Raw genomic sequence first — 19980 nt, forward strand, 5'->3', positions numbered from 1 at the left:
ATACTCGACCACATATTTACCGGAAAACAGAGTTTAGCCACCTGTCTCTTGACGGGATTCGCCTCTATCTTTTCGGGGTCTAAACGGATCCCCTGACGTTCCATATACTCTCCGACGTACCTCTCCCTGCTGTCCCGATCCACAGCGTCGGGCGGATAACTGGAAGCTTCCTGCTTTCCTTTTAAAAACGCGTGTACTTACCCGGTGAACACAGAGTCGCTGGTTTTATCAAAGTGCCAAACCTCAGTGATTTTAGCTACTCTGTAACCCATCTCCAAGGCTTTGTTAAATTCTACAGTAACACACACACCCGTCAGCGCTCTGGCATCATCGTCGTGCGAGCAAGGGTCATTCTGCATGCAGGATTCTGCGCACGTGCGACATAGAGGAAATATTAATTTACCGTTCTTGCTTTTGTACGGTAAAACAGGGAAAAAGAGACCGCGAGGCGGGTAGACTGTGGCTCTGATAAGACCGAAGTAGTTTCTAGGGTCTCCGAAATCTTTGTATATGATCGTAGGATGATCTAAAGGGTAAATGCATACGCTGTTAACATAAGGATACAGAGAGGTTACGTCTACGTACAACACCTTTTCCCCGGGCCCCACCGTGTGTCTCAGCTTAAGAGCACTCATTCGTCCTCCATAAAGAGCGTCACGAGGGATCAGAGGCTCCGGAGGATTAAACGTACGGAGAAACTCTCTGATGCGCTCACAAGATTTTTTCATCTTGAGCCTCTCATGTTCTCTCATCACCATCACGCGGACGTCATGTTCGGACTCTAGCGTCCTCACTCTCTCCTCTCTGCTCGTCCACAATTCGCCGAAACTGACGCCTCTCATCGGACATGTCTCTGCCGGACTGAAACACAACGAGCAGCTGTGGTAAAAGCACCCGTGATATTCCCACGCGTATTTTTCCCCGTCGATCTCGGCGTAACCGTCTACAAAAAAAGGACCAATCTGCTTTTCCCCTATATTTAAAGTGTGCTGTATAAAGATTTTTTCTTTCACCATGACCCATTCTAGCCATTGGATGGACGCGTGCGAGAATCTTTTACACCTCCGTGCGTAAACGTAGGGACAGGGTATGGCCAGCGTCTTAGGGGTCATATAATTCGTGATAAACACTTTCATACAGGCTGACGCTATGGTGACGGGTCCACCCGCATCTCTCCGAAAAACTGGTCTCTGAATTTGACACAGCCCTGGGAGAGTATGATCACGTCATATTTACAATAACACAGAGCTTCCTTCCTAAAGTTAAAAACGCCGTGCGCGGCCTCGGTGTACCATTCATGAAAATCCTGATGTTTGCGCTCTGACATGCACTCTACAGCATAATCTGAGGGGGGAGGGAACGGTCCTACGTACTCGAGATGCTCCGCTGAGCTGAATTTATGAGGAAAATACCCCTTGCTCTGATCGGCGAAACCTAGGACGCATGGGTAGGAAAGACAGAGAGTCTATAAATTTCAGCTCATAATGAGGGTCCTCAAAACTGAGGACTTTACTCCCCGTCATGAGAATATGCCGCGGCGATAACCCTTCTTTCAGCATACCGCTCAAAACCAGATAGGCGTCGAACCCTTTGGCATTGTGAGCGATAAAAACGTTACGTCTGTAGCATTCGTTTCTGAAATGCATAAGAAAATGTTTAACGCAGTCCCGACCGTAAAACCACCTCTCTTCACCTTTCAACGTTTTCGCATACACCAGAAAAGGAACGTGCACGCCTTTCTCATCGGCGAACGTTTCAAAGTCATAAAAAATCAAATAGGGACGGTCGGCCCTCACGGGGAGAGGACAGATGTAACACCTGTGAACGATTCCCGACTCCCTTGATAACCTCTCCCCGCAGATTTTACATTCCATCTTAGCGCAATGATGACACGAGCGTCTGATCCCGCTTTGTAACACCTGCCGCATCTGGCGCAACGAGCTCGCAGAGACTGACCGTCCTCCCCGTTACAACGTTCCTTTTACCTTCTTTGTGACGAGCATAACACGCCGGGGAACGACACTTTCAAAGACAATTGGTGCATTCAGGATCGTGCTCTTGCCTGGGGCACTCCCCGTCGTTGCATATATGACAGTAACCTCAACAACAATGCGTGTAGGAACAATCAAAACCCTTGTAACAATAATTACAGATGAAACGCATGCCTATAAATACTTTGAGGCTTTTTATCCCATAATAATGGTTATCCTGTAAAAATAAAAACAAAGTTCGGGAGCGGTCGGGGAAATCCGTTTCGAAATGCGAGAGGATGTTAGATTTTCTGTAAAACACTACGATTTTACGTTTTAACAACTCTTTGAATTTCCGCACGTCACCGAAGCCGACGGGCGTCCGATCGTCCAAACCGATGGCACGTTACCACTCTCTAGCTCGTCTCTCGCACTGCCAGTCTGTGAATCCCTCGTTACACACGTGAGCTAGACCGATGGCGAAGCAGAGCTGATCTCTGCGCTCCTCTGTAACGTACAGATGTCATCTTTTCTTACGTACGATCTCGCCGTCTAAAGTTTTCTCCAGCTTACGTTTCCCACCGCCTTTAGGGTTCCGCACCACCTGAACTATCAGCTCCTCTCGTTCGCTCGCCGCAACACCCATGTTCGACTGTACTAAACGATCGAGCATATCTTCAAAAACGGGTAGAATGTTACCGCCCGTCTCATCGACAACTACCGACGCATGAACTCTTACATTTTCCCCCTCTACGCTCATCTGCACCACGTACCCCCATTCTGCTATGGTTCTCGCATCCTTGACCGATTCTCGAATGAGGCTGATCACGTTTTGATAAAACGTAGCGATATCCGGCACGTCTCCTATCGGCGGGATCGATAACACGCGTCTCATTTTTACGGCGTTAAAATTCTCGTGAGTCGTGACACTGATTTTTCTTTCATTGGTTCTACGTCGCTCCTCGTCTTCGCCCATACCGCATCCTCCACCTCCCACTTGCATCTCTCTTTCATCCTCTTCCCCACCCTCTCCAACCCCTCCTCCTACACGCATCTCTATTTCGTCCTCTCCAGACCCTCCTCCCACCCGCATCTCTCTTTCAGCCTCTTCCTGACCCTCTCCAGCCACTCCTCCTCCCACCTGCACCTCTCTTTCATCCTCTTCCCCACCCTCTTCAACCCCTCCTCCCACACGCATCTCTCTTTCGTCCTCTCCAGACCCTCCTCCTCCCACCCGCATCTCTCTTTCAGACTCTTCCCCGCCCTCTCCTTCTCTCAATTCTCTCCCATGGCCCGCCGCCCCTCCTTCTTCCTCTCTCTCCCCCGCTTCCGTGTTTATAGAACGAATAGCGGCCTCGATTTCCATAAATGGATTATCGGATCTATTTAAACTGAGGATGGCATTTTCTATCGCCTGTAGAGGATCTTGCCGAAACACGGCAGTATTATCGTATACCTCCTGCCGCGTGTCTATGCGAAAGGAGGGCAGGATAAGCCTTAGCCCTTCCACGCTTAACCTTAATTCTGCTAGGACCCTCTCTAATGTCTCACCCATTTTTTTATTTTTTAATGATATATGTATTTATTTTATATGTTTTTTGTATGCTTTTTTACTTTGAACGAGGGGCTAAATAAAATGTCACAACTCAGGGGTTAAATGATTTTTTATTTTTTCATGCACAATTTTATTATATATAATTACCCCCATCTATAACCTTGCAATCACAACGTCAAAAATATATACCGAGCCGAACATTCAAAACATTTCACTCAAAACATTTCACTCAAAACCTTTTCATACGCGTTAGAAAACGTGGCACTGTAGTCACGAATAAGATCGTGAATCAAATCGCTCATTATTTCGGCGAGACGCAATAATCCTCCGTCACGACGCTGGCGGAGAGGCTGCGGAATTCTCGAACCGTTCGGGTCTCACTTCCCTGTTAGAGACGTCGCCTGAAAAAAAATCCCTATCAAAATCTTATACGTATAGGTATATAAAGAAGAAATGTAATCTAAATATATATATAAACAACATACCGTTAAACCGTCGCTGAGGAAACCTGCGCTTAAACAGAGCTCTAACGGGACATCCACGTTCTCTCCGTCGTCGCTCCGCTTCCTGATTCGGTTCGGGGGTGTTCTCCGATTCAGTCTCTGATTGTTTTTAAAAATAAGGCTCGTATCACAAAAACGTATTCACACACTGTTTTTTTTTTTAAAAAAGAAGACACATATTCTCACACACACACACGCATAAAACACACCGTTAATCACACGCCCCGCTTCCCTGGTCGAACACGTGGGTGATTTGGCCGAGTCTGTAAACAACCTTTTCACTATTGATATTTCTGAGAAATTTCAGTCCCTTCGCTTGCCGGGGCGCATCGCAGGCTTTTAAGATGGGCGTCACGCTCGCGACTCGTGGGGCCGGAGTCGGTAATATTTCGATCGCGGGGTCTCCGCTTCTCGGAGGAGCGTGCTGAACACGTCGATCTCGTGAGATCGCTGGCGAAGTCCTCACTGGTGAAGCCCCTGTTAGAATTAAATCCAGATCCTCCACGAGGCTGTCGTTCCCCGGCTCCCTGGAAAACTCATCAGGATTTATGTTGCGTGTAAAATCTGGCACGCGTAGGAAAAAAAAAGTTTTTTACCAGAGCTATATATAACAGATGGCAAAATACACAGAGAGAGATACAGTACCTGGTTCAGTCTGACTGAGGCTAATACCCTCTAGTTCTTCCGCGGTAACTTTATTAAAGAGAAAAACTTATTTAAAAAAGTACAGAAGAGTTCAAGGGTTTGGTGCAAGGCCGGCTTCGCGCACCGTCCAAAAACTTTCGGCCTGACATTTGCATGGGGTGGTCCAAAGGGGGGTGGGACTTCCTATCACTAAAATTCTCAAGGAAGACCTTCTTTAACACACCCCAGTCGTTAGTCGTTAGTCGTTAGAGGATAACGAAGCCGGACACCTCGGGACCGTCTCTCCACACTTCAACTGATAAAGCTGCAATTCCCCTATTTCATATCTAAACACATAACCCCATCGGCCCCCGGAATCCAAAGGCCATTCCTCGCACAACGGATCCGACGGCGGTGTCTGAGTATGACGGAGACACGCGCTGCTTTTCCACAGACCCTCTTTGCCAGAATCTTGAAAAATCTATATAAGGGTCTCGTTGATAATAGAACTCCCGTGATACGCCATTAATCCTCTTTTTGCATATATCCGTGTACGTTTCACAACTAAAAAAAAAATAAAGGTTATTAATAAAACGTTTAAAATCACACCAAAAGTTCAAGACACGGCCGCGTGAAACACACCCTCGCGCACTGTCCAAAAACTTTCGGTCTCGCATTCCCGCGGCAGCCCTCGCGCACTGTCCGAATACTTCCGGCCTCACATCCCCGCGGCAGGCCTCGCGCACTGTCCGAATACTTTCAGCCTCGCATTCCCGCTGCAGGCCTTGCACACTGTCTGAAAACTTTTGCACACACCCTGAAGCGCGCGAACGGAACGCCGGTGCGCGTGAACGGATATTCAAAAAATTGGAAGGGGGAAGTGGGGCGGGATATCCGGAAAATAGAAGAATCTCATTGGTCACAAGGAGGCGGGACTTCCTGTCACAACGCGTTCTGATTGGATGACAGGGGGGCGAGACTTCCTGTCACAATGCGTTCTGATTGGATGAACTTTCACCTAGAACTGTCAAAATGCACTTTGACGAAAGGTGGTTAGTATTCTTTTTTTTGCAGTGCTATCAGCTTATCTCTGGTGTAAGCAAAACAGCCGGCACTGTGAAGCTGTATGCCGGTCACTCAGAGAGTTGAAAACAGAAGTCCAGAGGCAAAAATAACGACAAAACTCTCTGAAATCGCATGATTAAGAGAAATCTCAGAAATCTGCCTCTGAAAGCGCAGGCAGCTCCAGCACTGTGCTAGAATCCCGGTCTGGTTGAGCTGAGCATGGCTCTTCTGCAGCCGGTTCAGCCAAGCAGGGCTTTTTCCAGGACTCTAGCCCCAGTGGGCTTCTGGGCTGCAGGCTGGGCTTGGGGTTTCTTTGGGTCTGGTGTAGCAGCAGCTCCGGGGCTTTCAGCAGCTGGCTGAACTGTAGACGCTGGGGAAACAACACCATCAGGCTCAGTTGCATCCTGCCCTGGTTTCTCAAGACCGAACAAGATGCCCTGTTTTTCCACACTTAAAACACTTCATGTCTGCATCCGAAGATACGGAAATGCTGTAATCGAAGCCATCGACACTAAATTTACAAACAGCATTCAGCTCCTCCACACCTTCTTTAGAAACCATGAAAATCATTCTCCTAAAAGACACCAAGTGTTTAACCAGAGGAGACTTGCAACCAAGGGGGACTTTTTTTTTATAATGGGGGAGACCATTTGCCCATACAGAGACAGCTCTTTACCAATTGCTTCATCTGAAATAAAGGGAGGGACATTTGACAGCATGACCAGCATGACCATGATGTCAATCAATTATTAGTATGAGAGTGGCAGCAAGACATCAAGGACCATTATTAAACAAAGGGTATACGTGACTGTGATTACCATTTAGTATTGCCTGACCACTTGGGTGATAACACCTATAACAGTACCAAGCTAAGGTGTAACGTAATCGTGATTACCATCTAAAGACATCCGGCTAGATGATAATATCACCCAGCCATTTGGGTGATAATCAGTTCTTACACTTCACATTTAAAGTGAAACTTATTTAAATTGCAAAAAGTAAACTGTATGAAATGTTTGAGCAGAATTTGTCCTGTGTTCGTTTTTGACTCCAGTGAACCCAAAGAACTTTATGTATTTTGTCAATGCTACAATGCAATAAACTTCTTCATTAAGAACGTTTTATTTTTCTTACAACATTTTGCACTCTAATAACTGGCGCCCGATCATGCTGCTTAACTGGGATTACAATTTATTAGCGTGTTTATATGCCAATAGATTAAAAGCATGTTTGGAGGAAATGATATCTTTCACCCAGTCTGAATTTATGAAGTGGAGAAATATTTTAAACAATATCAGACTGCTTTTAGAGTTTTTAGATTATTCAGATTTAATAAATGAGGAATTTTGTTTTTAGATATTTACAAGTCAATAGCACGATTTCATGTATCAGACCCTTCAATATTAATATTTCAAGTAGGGATTCTTTATCTTCTTGTTTTGTTGTCTGAAGAGGAATTAGAAAGGTGTGCCCTATTTCCCTGTTTTTTTATTTTTATTAGTAGCAGAAACTTTTATTTCTGAAGAATAAAGATCAGGTCTCTGTTATTTTGGAGGCTCTTCAGTTGTTCTCGGATACCTTAGGTTTATCAGTCAATCACTCGAAAAGAAAAATGATGGCACTACAATACCAGGATGAATAATGTATATCTGGGATACAAGTTAAACAGCTAGGTAGATACTTGGCTATTGTAATTAGTAAATCAGCTTCAGAGAGAATTACAGAAAATTGCTCACAAAGATTATAAAAGACAAAAAATATTTTGAATTGTTGTCCCCAAAGAAACTTATCTCTTAAAGGTGGAGTGTTGATGTCCAAGGTTTAAAGGATTTCCAGACTTGTATTCCCTGCATTATCCCTTTATGTAGAATCTAAAACATGTTCCACATCTGGCAAAAATTTATTTATTAAACTTGGCACAATGCAGTCAGGCAAGTACCGTTCTCCTGGCAACTGCTAAACACCATTGTGCTTTACACCATTGCATCTATCAATTTGCATTGCACTTGTTGATGCCCGTAAAGCATGACCAAGTATCTATAAAGTCCCCTGGTCATGTGAAAGATGGTTTTCCATTTGTCAGCCTTACTGGTTCTGATGAGATTATAGTTGCTATGCAGGTCCCGTATTGTGAAGAAACATGCATCTCAGAGTGAGTGGATATAGGTACCTGACTGTGAAGGCATTCAGACATTTTGGCTAGAGTGAAAACTTGATGAGAAAATATCAAACTGTCCCGAGATGAGAAGGACGTCTGAAAGGGTAGATTTACAGACTGTATATAAACAGACTGTCTGATATAAACACTCCAAACTAAACTCAAAATCCCTTCCCACATTAACATTCTGACCTGAAAACATTTCTGTTTCACAATCAGGAGTAAAGTTTTAACATTTTAAACCATGTGGTCAGCTTCTGGTGTATCATCTTTTCAGGAATAATTTTGTGTATCCTGCAGATCTCCAAAACTTCTGACTGAAATCCCTTCACAGTTTGAACCATGTGCTGTTTCTTCTCTCTCTCTCTCTCTCTCTCTCTCTCTCTCTCTCTCTCTCTGTTTCATATCATATTTGTGTCAGGAGTTTATAAAGTTAAATATATCAGTAAATCAAAGCTGCTTCTGTTATTTTAGTCGGTCAGATGAAGACAAGAAGATATGAAGAAAATCCCACAGAATCTTCTTTATTTGGAGTTAATCAGAATCATTTCATTGATGCAGCTGATGATAATTACTTTTGTACATGAGATTGAATGTGATTGGTTTATTCTGAACACAGACACACCCCCAATTATAAAGCTGTACATACTTACACAACCAGGATATTGTAAAGTTTATAAATGTTTCATTAAAATAAGGTTCTTAATTGTTAAAAACCTATAAAACATATTTCTGTAAGTGTCTGTGGATAATAAAATGATTACCACATTACAAAGAATGAATATTCTGTGTGTGTGTTTTAGATTTACATTTTAGTGCTTTGGTGCTCAGGAACGATCTCTCTATAATGTGGAATCTTGTTGAAATGAAACACTTTTCTGTATTCTGGATCACACAACCTCGCTTCTGATCGTAAACAAACCAAGAACCCAGCATATAGAGGCTGAGTGAATGTGGTGTGGACTCTGTGGAGGAGCTTCATGGTGTCAGAGACACTGTAGAAGGACAGAATTCCTGCACTGTGATCCAAATAAACTCCTATTCTGGAGGATGATGGAACTCTGAGATCAGTCTCAGTGTTGTTGTGAAGGAAAGAGAGAGAAGAATAATGAGAAGAAGAACACCACAGACTCCAGGACTGATTGTTGCGTCCAAACCCACACTCATCACCCGGTCCTTTCCTGCTGATGTCTTTATATGAGACTGATATGGACACACCTCTAACACCGGTCCACTCCACCTCCCAGTAACAGCGTCCACACACACTCTCCTTACACAACACCTGAAACCAGGAGTCAAATCTCTCTGGATGATCAGAGTACTGCTGCTCTCTCACACTGCCTCTCACCACTCTGTTCTTCTCATACAGAATGAGTTTAGGATTTGTCGTGTTGGGATCCAGAGTCAGAGAACAGAAATCTAAAATAAAAGAGAAAAACAAACTGAACAGTGTTTGAAAACTGTGTGTGTATGTGTGTGTGTGTGATTTACTCTGCTTGTTTGTGTGTGTGTGTGTGTGTTTGTGTGTGTGTGTGTGTGTGTGTGTTTGTGTGTGTGTGTGTGTGTGTGTAATTTACACTTCTGCTTGTGTGTGTATGTGTGTGTTTGTGTGTGTGTCTGTGTGTGTGTGTGTGTAATTCACACTTCTGCTTGTTTGTGTGCATGTGTGTGTAATTTACACTTCTACATGTGTGTGTGTGTACTTAAGGTACATTTGTGTGTGTATGTGTGTGTGTGTGTGTGTGTACTTAATGTACTGTACGTGTGTGTGTGTGTATTTATATTTGTGTGTGTCTTTACATAATGTACGTGTGTGTATTTGTGTGTGTGTGTGTGTACTTAATGTACATGTGTTCGTGTGTATCTGTGTGTGTGTTTTTGTGTGTGTGTGTGTCTGTGTGTGTGTTAGACATACATTTCAGAAACTCTTCTCTGTTCTGTATCTCTGGTAGTGAAATGATCTGAACTGCTGCAGCTGTGGAGAGAAAAATGGAAATGAAGACAAAAAGCATCATCAGGTTGTGTAAAAGATGGAAACAGTTGAAAGTGATACAGTCAGTTTATTCATTTGAAATCAGTATTTTACTTCAAAGTGTCAGGTGAGCAAACTGGCTGCAGAAAAGTAAGCAGGAGCATGGCTAAGAAATAACACTTCACAGAGCGAGTAAAGACGTCCATCATTGTGTTTCTCCAGCAGGAGCAGCTCCTCTTACCATGTGGAGGGATTTTGTTGAATTCCTCCTCACAGAATTCCTCCAGTCTCTTCTTCAGATCTGAGAGAGAATTCCTCACTCCATCAAATGACAGATGTTGAGGGACAGTGATTCTGGACGTGTCAAACTCTGGTCTTTTTAATGGAGATTGACATCCAGAAGCTAAAGCCTACAGAGAAGAAATGAAATGAAAGACACACTTGTGATGTCAGACAGGGACATTTATTGCTGCTTTAATGAGAGGTGTTTTAGAGAGTGTGTGAGGAACAGCTGGCTCTGTAGATCAGACAGTGAGTGTTACCTGGAGGAAATGGATGTGATCGTGTGTGTGTGAAAGCTGCTCCAGCTCAGTGACTCTCCTCTGAAGATCAGCAATCTCCTGCTCCAGTTGCTCCAGGAGTCGTTCAGCTCGACTCAGTTCAGTCTTCTCCTGAGCTCTGATCAGCTCCGTCACCTCTGAGCGCTTTTTCTCCATGAAGCTGATCATCTCAGTAAAGATCCTCTCACTGTCATCTACTGCTGTCTGTGCACTGAGCTGTTAGGACACACACACACACACACACACACACAGACACACACACAGACACACACACACACACACACACAGACACACACACACAAGATATAAATCTCATCTATCATTCCCTCTCTTACTGGGACTCTAAATGACTGGTTGTCCATGTTGTGTGTGTTTCTAGGAGCAGCTCTGTCTCTGCTCACTGCTCACCTTTATAGTGTTCACAGTCTGTTTCAGCTCCTGCACCTTCTTCTGCTTCTCCTGGATTCTCTGCAGGAATTTCATCTGATCCTCCTTTAGCTCAGTCTGAGGACACATCAGTTATATCCATAAGGTTATACAGTGGATATAAAAAGTCTACACCCCTGTTAAAATGGCAGGTTTTTGTTGTGTAAAAAAATGAAACCAAGATAAATCCTGTCAGAGTCTTTTCTACATTTTATGTGAAATTGCAGCCAATAAATTAAAGTGGAAACAACCTTGAGTCATTTTTGGAGAAATAAATAAAAAATAAATAACCAGGTTGCATAATTGTGCACTCAATTTTATAATTAGGAATGTGTCAGTGTTCAGAATCAACCAATCCCATTCAAACTCTCTTCAATCACAAGTTCAATCTTGTAACTGACCAAAGCTGCTAAATCTAAATGAGAAATATCATTGGGATGAGTCCTCACCTGTTTCTCAGCTCTTCCTGCTGTAACTGATACAGCGTCATGGCCTTTATGTTTATCCAACATGCACAAAGAGCAAATACATCTTTGATCAGTACGACAGTAGATCTCCAGCACTTTATCATGTTCAGAGCAGATCTTCTCTTGTAGATTTCCAGAGGCTTCGACTAACGTGTGTTTTTTTAAAGCAGGAATATCTAAATGAGGTTTCAGATGAGTTTCACAAAAGGAGGTCACACACATCAGACAGGACTTGACGGCTTTGTGTTTTCTCCCGGTGCAGAAATCACACTCCACATCTCCAGGTCCAGCATAACAGTGGGCAGGAGAAGCAGCTTGGACTTCAGTCTTCTTCAGTTTCTCCACCACTTCAGCCAGCATGTTGTTTCTGCGTAGAACAGGCCTTGGAGTGAAAGTGTCTCTGCACTGAGGACAGCTGTAGACGCCCTTCTGATCCTCCTGATCCCAGCAACCATTAATACACACCTTACAGAAACTGTGACCACAGGGGATAGTCACCGGATCCTTCAGGAGATCCAGACACACTGGACAGCTGAACTGATCCACTGAAAACTGATCTACCGAAATACTGGCTTCAGCCATTTTCCTAGACTAACACGTGGAGAGAGAGATCTGTTTCATTTTCTCTTAAACTTCCTGGTTCTGTGTGTGTGTGTGTGTGTGTATGTGTGTGTGTATGTGTGTGTGTGTGTGTGCATGAGAGAGAGGGAGGGAGGAAGGAGGAGGAGCACAAACACAGAGAAGTTATGAACGCTCCTCTTTTAACCATTTCATCCCCCTTCAGTGCAAAAATATAACCCATGTAGCTGCTGCTCCAGCAAACTTTTGGCCTTATTGAAAAATTCCAATGATTACAATTTAACACTTTATTCCATGTGATTTCTAATCTGGCCATAGGGGTCACAGTCCAGTGACTTCTGTGCCGGTCCCAAGCCCGGATAAATAGAGAGGGTTGCGTCAGGAAGTGCATCTGGTGTAAAACATTGCCAAATTTAACCATGCAAATCGTCAGTACTCTGAATTTCATATCAGATCAGTCGAGGCTAACAACGCCTGCCATCGGCGCCGCTGACCTACAGGGCGCTGGTGGAAATTGGGCTACTGTTGCTCGAAGAAGTAGAGGAGGAAGGAGAGTGTGTAGACAGAGAGAGAAGAGGAAAGGTAAGAGTGTAGGGCTGAGAATAGGAGCTCTGAATGTTGGTACTATGACAGGGAAAGGTAGAGAGCTGGCTGATATGATGGAGAGAAGGAAGGTGGATATACTGTGTGTACAGGAGTCCAGGTGGAAGGGTAGCAAGGTTTGTAGTATAGGAGCAGGGTTCAAGCTGTTTTATTATGGTGTGGATAGTAAGAGATATGGGGTAGGTGTGGTCCTGAAGGAGGAGTTTGTGAGGAATGTTCTGGAGGTGAAGAGAGTGTCAGACAGGGTGATGAGTCTGAAGTTAGAGGTTCAAGGAGATAGTGGAGAAAGAGAGATTCTGGAGTGAATTAGATGAGGTGGTAGAGAGTTTGACCATGGGTGAGAGAGTGGTGATAGGAGCAGATTTTAATGGACATGTTGGTGAGGGGAACACAGGTGATGAGGTGATGGGCAAGTTTCGAGTTAAGGAAAGGAACCTTGAAGGACAGATGGTAGTGGACTTTGCTAAGAGGATGAACATGGCTGTGGTTAACACTTATTTTCAGAAGAGGGAGGAGCATAGAGTGACTTACAAGAGTGGAGGTAGGACCAAACAGATAGACTACATCCTATGTAGAAGAGGCAATCTGAAAGAGATTAGTGACTGTAAAGTGGTAGTGGGAGAGAGTGTAAGCTAGGCAGAGGGATCGAGATGGGAAGGATGTGGAGCAAGTTAGAGTTATTAAGGATAGAGGTAGAAAGGTGCTCACAAGTGAGGAGAGTGTACAGAGGAGATGGAAGGAGTACTTTGAAGAGCTGATGAATGAGGAAAATGAGAGGGAAAAAAGAGTAGAAGGGGTGAACTCTGTGGATCAGAAAGTAGATAAGATAAGAAGGTATGAATTCAGAAAGGCTTTAAAGAGGATGAAAAGCAGGATGAAAAACAGTTGGTCCTGACGACATCCCGGTGGAGGTCTGGAAGTGTCTAGGAGAGGCAGCAGTGGAATTTTTAACTAGTCTGTTTAACAGGGTTTTAGAGAGTGAGAATATGCCTGAGGAATGGAGAAGAAGTGTATTAGTGCCGATCTTTAAGAATAAGGGTGACATGCAGAGTTGCAGCAACTATAGGGGGATACAGTTGATGAGCCATACAATGAAGCTATGGGAAAGAGTAGTGGAAGCTAGGTTAAGGAAGGTAGTGGAAATTTGTGAGCAGCAGTATGGCTTCATGCCCAGAAAGAGCACAACAGATGCAATTTTTGCTCTCAGAATTCTGATGAAGTATAGGGATGGTCAGAGAGAGTTGCATTGTGTGTCTGTAGACTTGGAGAAAGCGTATGACAGGGTACCAAGAGAAGAGCTGTGGTACTGTATGAGGAAGTCAGGAGTAGCAGAGAAGTATGTCAGAGTGGTGCAGGACATGTATGAGAGGAGCAGGACAGTGGGGAGGTGTGCTGTAGGTCAGACAGAGGAGTTCAAAGTGGAGGTGGGACTGCATCAGGGATCGGCTCTGAGCCCCTTCCTGTTTGCTATGGTAATGGACCATTTGTCAGAGGAGGTCCGACAGAAGACTCCTTGGACAATGATGTTTGCAGATGACATTGTGATCTGTAGTGAGAGCAGAGAGAAGGTGGAGGAAAACCTGGAGAGGTGGAGGTTTGCGCTGGAGAGAAGAGGAATGAAAGTCAGTCGTAGTAAGACTGAGTACATGTGTGTGAATGACAGGGAGGGAAGTGGAACAGTAAGATTACAGGGTGAAGAGGTGTCGGGAGTTCTGTGTGATAGAAAAATTTCAGCAAGAATCAAGGGGAAGGTGTACAGGACAGTGGTGAGACCAGTCATGCTGTATGGTTTAGAGACAGTATCACTGAGACAGAGACAGGAGTCAGAGCTGGAGGTAGCAGAGCTGAAGATGTTGAGGTTCTCTTTGGGAGTGACAAGGTTGGACAGGATTAGGAAGGAGTACATCAGAGGGACAGCTCATGTTGGATGTTTGGGGGACAAAGTTAGAGAGGCCAGATTAACATGGATTGGACATGTTGTCACGAGGCCTGAACACCAGAGGGAGCCATCGCCCGAATATTAACCGTTTCTGCCCACTTCCGGTCCAGAGACGTATATAAGCAGCACGCTATCTCAGCCACATTGCGAAGCATTGTTTCCTATAGCGTTACTTGCCAAGCCTTGATTTAGTCATTGTCTAGTAACCTCGTGCATGACCCTGCCCGTTTGCTTTTGACTTCGATTTCTGGATTTGTGTTTTGGTCCACAGTGTTGCTTTCTGGTTTTGACCCTGTTTCTTCGTGACCTCGACTAAGATTTTGCCTTCTGTCCTTTATTACATCTGCGTATGGATTCTAACACTCCTACATCTGATGAGACGTTACAGAATGCTTCGCCAGAGATGAGTCCAGCAGATATGCAAGCTGCGCTATGGTGACAGCGAGTCCTCATCCAAGCTTATCAGGCGGAGGTCGACGCACTGAAAGCCGCTAACCAACAGCTCCAGCAACAGCCACCGGATCAAGTGGCAGCCGCGGCACCAGCGTACAACATTCGCAGCAAACTTCCTCGTTTTGAGTTCGACGGATCCGCCGATCGCTACCGGGGTTTCCTTCGTCAATGCGATAACTACTTCGCTCACCAACCTGAGGCTTACAGCAACGAGAGAACCAGGTGCGCGTTCATATTATCCCTACTAACCGGCAGAGCGCTAGATTGGGCAGCAGCAGTTGGGACTCCGACCCTCAAGTCAAATCGTCCGCGGATTACTTCGCTAATTTAATCAAGGAGGTGTTTGAATACTCGGCAGGAGGCAAGGATGTTTCCGTACAGCTGCTGGAATTGCTCCAGGGGGTGGACACAGCCGTGGATTATGCCATAAAATTCTGCACGTTGGCAGCTCAGTCGGGATGGAATGCGACAGCTCTCATGGCAGTTTTCCGCGAGGGACTCAACCCGGAATTACAAGCAGAAATGGCATGCCGCGACACCAACGTTACGTTGTCACAGTACATTTCCACAGCCATCCGTCTGGATAACCTGCGCCGCCAACATCGACCTACAGCCACCACCTCACGCCCCCTGCCACATCATAAGATGGAAGTTCAACCATACACAGAGGATTTTTCTGAACCCATGCAACTGGAAAGGGCTCGAGTTACAGCGGAGGAGCGTGAACGGCGCACCAAACTCAACGTCAGCTTCTACTGCGGGAAACCCGGTCACAGAGTGCTCCAATGTCCCAAAAAACCATCTACATCACAGGTAGAGACCATAGTACGTTTATCCAAAGTTTCTCTTCCGGCATATCTACTCCTTGCTCATTCTCAGTTTTTTGTCACAGCATTAATTGACTCGGGCTCGGCGGTCAACCTCATGGAAGAGACTCTGGTGCACGATCTCCACATCCCCACAGTCCCATGCATACCCCCGCTCAGAGTGACCGCCATCAACGATCAGCCCATCGGAGGGGGTCTCATTTCTCATCAAACACAACCCCTTGACCTCCAACTCGGATTATCCCATCATGAACGATTATCTTTCTTTGTCATCTCTTCCCCGTCCAACCCCATAGTACTGGGCCTTCCCTGGCTGCAACTTCACAACCCAGACATATCCTGGAAGGACGATGACATCCGAAGATGGGCCCCTTTCTGCATAAAGAACTGTTTTCTGAATCATACTCCTTGTCCATGCCTCGCTACTTCCATAGAAAGCCCAGCTACGACCTACGGGAGGTTTTCAGTAAGGAAAAGGTGACCAGGCTCCCTCCACACAGACCATGGGATTGCACCATAGAACTCCTCCCCAACACCGTACCACCCAAGAATCGAGTTTACCCTCTCTCCATCCTGGAAAAAAAGGCTATGGAGGATTACATCGAAGAGGCCCTTGCTGCAGGTTATATACGGCCCTCTACATCTCCGGCGGAGGCAGGCTTTTTCTTTTTGGAAAAGAAGGATGCAGGGCTCCGGCCATGCATTGACTATCGCGGTTTGAACGCAATCACAGTGCCTTACCCCTATCCTCTCCCTTAGTTCCAGCCGCCCTCGAACAGCTACAAGGGGCCAAAGTGTTCACTAAACTCGATCTGCACAGTGCCTACAATCTGATCAGGATAAGAGAGGGAGATGAATGGAAGACTGCTTTTCACACCACTAATGGACACTATGAGTACTTAGTCATGCCTTATGGACTCACTAACGCCCCTGCAGTGTTTCAATCCATGATAAATGAAGTATTCAGGGACATGCTCCACAGTCACGTAATAGCCTACATTGACGACATTTTGATTTACTCATCAGACTTGAAACAACATATTTCCCACGTTCGAGCCGTCCTCCACCGCCTGGCAGCCCATAACCTCTTCGTGAAGTTGGGAAAGTGTGAGTTCCATCGCTCCTCCATCACGTTTCTGGGTTACATGATCTCTCAAAACGGAGTGAGATGGACCAGTACAAGGTGTCAGTGATCACGTCCTGGCCTGAGCCCATCAGTGTTAAAGGCCTACAGCGATTCCTGGGGTTTGAAAACTTTTATCGCCGTTTCAATCGGAACTATAGCACCATAGCCAGTCCTCTAACCTCGTTGTTAAAGGAAAAACCACAGAAACTAAAGTGGACTGATCAAGCCAGAACAGCCTTTGATAAGCTCAGGCACAGCTTCTCCTCTGCCCCTATACTCCAACACCCACGAACGGATTTACCTTTTACAGTGGAGGTGGACGCCTCGAACAGCGGGATAGGGGCAGTACTCTCTCAACGCCAGCCAGAGTCTGGCAAACTACACCCATGTGCCTTCTACTCTCGTAAATTAACACCGGCGGAATTGAATTATGACGTGGGCAACAAGGAGCTTCTAGCTATGAAGGCTGCTCTGGAAGAGTGGAGACATTGGTTGGAGGGGGCAACTCACCCGTTTCTCATTCTCACTGATCACCGTAACCTTGCGTATCTTCGAGAAGCAAAACGCCTTAACCCACGCCAAGCCAGGTGGGCATTGTTTTTCTCACGGTTCAAGTTCACGGTCACCTATTGTCCCGGCTCTAAGAACAGGAAAGCAGATGCTCTCTCCAGAATTCATGAGGTCATCGAGTCATCCTCACACCCCGACACTATCCTCCCATCATCTGTTCTAGTAGCCCCCATATGCTGGGATATCATGGGAGAAATTGAACAGGCCTACACATCCAAGGCACCACCCCCAAATTGTCCACCCTCCAAGTGTTATGTTCCCACTGCACTCCATCTAAGACTGATTAGGTGGACCCACGAAAGCCCCAGCTCCGGCCACCCAGGCATCCATCGTACGGCCCAATTGCTGCGTCAGACCTTTTGGTGGCCTTCTCTAAACCAGGATGTGGAGAAATTTGTACGCTCATGCTCAGTCTGCACCCAGTCTCGGACCGAACGCCATTTGCCAGAAGGTCTGTTGGAACCACTACCCGTCCCACACCGTCCCTGGTCTCACATCTCCATTGACTTTCTCACTGACCTCCCCGACTCGCAGGGCTTCACGACCATCATGGTCGTCATTGACCGGTTCTCCAAGGCTTGCAAATTGGTCCCCATGAAAGGCTTACCCAAGACTATGGAAACTGCCTTAGCCATCTTTCACAACGTATTCCGGAATTTTGGGCTCCCTGAAGACATAGTGTCAGACCGAGGGCCGCAGTTTACCTCCAGGGTCTGGCAGGAGTTTTGTAAACAGTTGAGAATCAAAGTCAGTCTGAGCTCAGGATACCATCCCCAATCTAACAGAACGTCTGAATCAAGAGCTGGGAAGGTTCCTGAGGGTTTACTGCAGCAAGGAACAGCACAGATAGAGTGAATTCCTCCCGTGGGCCGAATATGCTCAGAACTCCTTAACCCATTCCTCTACGCTGACGCCGTTCCAATGTGTATTTGGCTATCAGCCACCATTGTTCCCATGGTCTGAGGAGCCTTCCAACGTCCCCGTGGTTGACGAGTGGTCCAAGCGAAGCCAAGAGATCTGGGAACGAGCCCATGTCCGCCTTCACCGGGCAATACATAGACAGGTTATTCAGGCCAATCGCCGACGTCAACCCCATCCAACCTACCTGGTGGGTCAAAAGGTTTGGCTATCCACGCGCAACCTGAAACTCAAACTGCCCTGCCGTAAGCTCAGCCCCAGATTCATCGGCCCCTTCAAAATTGTTCGCCAGGTTAATCCCGTCTCGTATCGCCTAGAGCTGCCTGCCTCTTATCGCCTTGCACCCACGTTTCATGTGTCTCTGCTCAAGCCCTATCACGAACCACAAACTGCGGGCCCCACCGCCCATGAGCCACCCCCTCCCCTGGACATTGACGGTTCCCTCGCCTATCGGGTTCACACTATCCTTAACTCGCATCGCCAGGGTCGCCGCCTCCAATACTTGGTGGACTGGGAGGGATATGGCCTGGAGGAGCGCTGCTGGGTCAATGCACACGACATCCTGGACCCTGCACTCATAGAGGAATTTCACCAGAACTTTCCCCACAGACCCGCTCCTCGCCCGAGGGGGCGCCCTCGACATCGAACACCTGGAGGTGTTCCTAGACAGGGGGGTTCTGTCACGAGGCCTGAACACCAGAGGGAGCCATCGCCCGAATATTAACCGTTTCTGCCCACTTCCAGTCCAGAGACGTATATAAGCAGCACGCTATCTCAACCACATTGCGAAGCATTCTTTCCTATAGCGTTACTTGCCAAGCCTTGATTTAGTCATTGTCTAGTTACCTCGTGCATGACCCTGCCCGTTTGCTTTTGACTTCAATTTCTGGATTTGTGTTTTGGTTTTGGTCCACAGTGTTGCTTTCTGGTTTTGACTCTGTTTCTTCGTGACCTCGACTAAGATTTTGCCTTCTGTTCTTTATTACTTCTGCGTATAGATTCTAACACTCCTATGTCTGACGAGACGTTACACATGTCCAGAGGAGGGAGAGTGAGTATATTGGTAGGAGAATGTTTGACATGGAACTGCCAGGCAAGAGGAAAAGAGGAAGGCCAAAGAGGAGGTATATGGATGTAATAAATGAGGATATGAAGCTAGTGGGTGTAAGTGTTGAGGATGCAGAAGATAGGGATAGGTGGAGAAAGATGATTCGCTGGGGCGACCCCTGAAGGGAAAAGCCGAAAGAAGAAAAAGAAGAAGACCACATTACAAAGAATAAATATTCTGTGTGTGTTTTAGATTTACATTTTAGTGCTTTGGTGCTCAGGAACAATCTCTCTATAATGTGGAATCTTGTTGAAATTAAACACTTTTCTATAAGATCATTTGTGATACAATTTCTACTTGTTACTGACCACAAAACACCAGATACATCTTATTCTGGATCACACAACCTCACTTCTGATCGAAACAAACCAAGAACCCAGCGTATAGAGGCTGAGTGAATGTGGTGTGGACTCTGTGGAGGAGCTTCATGGTGTCAGAGACGCTGTAGAAGGACAGAGTTCCTGCACTGTGATCCACATAAACTCCTATTCTGGAGGATGATGGAACTCTGAGATCAGTCTGAATGTTGTTGTGATAGAAAGAGAGAGAAGAAGAAC

General features: G+C 45.9%; 1 protein-coding gene and 1 long non-coding RNA gene across 2 annotated transcripts; both read right to left on the reverse strand.

Annotated features, from left to right (window-relative positions):
• Positions 1-3654: 3654 nt before the first annotated feature.
• Positions 3655-5886, reverse strand: LOC131353780 (uncharacterized). Its single transcript, XR_009204667.1, has 4 exons — positions 4674-5886; positions 4238-4592; positions 4011-4127; positions 3655-3926 (listed from the first exon to the last, which is right to left on the reverse strand). It is a non-coding gene; the product is annotated as an uncharacterized LOC131353780 (long non-coding RNA).
• Positions 5887-7810: 1924 nt separating this feature from the next.
• Positions 7811-19924, reverse strand: LOC131353774 (E3 ubiquitin/ISG15 ligase TRIM25-like). Its single transcript, XM_058390842.1, has 6 exons — positions 11283-19924; positions 10816-10911; positions 10390-10623; positions 10089-10257; positions 9791-9850; positions 7811-9294 (listed from the first exon to the last, which is right to left on the reverse strand). The coding sequence occupies exons 1-6, from the start codon at positions 11880-11882 to the stop codon at positions 8681-8683; spliced, it is 1773 nt and encodes a 590-aa protein (XP_058246825.1). The 5' UTR covers positions 11883-19924; the 3' UTR covers positions 7811-8680.
• Between the last annotated feature and the right edge of the window lie 56 nt (positions 19925-19980).

The sequence above is a fragment of the Hemibagrus wyckioides genome, linkage group LG06, assembly GCF_019097595.1.
Source record: "Hemibagrus wyckioides isolate EC202008001 linkage group LG06, SWU_Hwy_1.0, whole genome shotgun sequence".
NCBI classification, from domain to species: Eukaryota; Metazoa; Chordata; class Actinopteri; order Siluriformes; family Bagridae; genus Hemibagrus; species Hemibagrus wyckioides.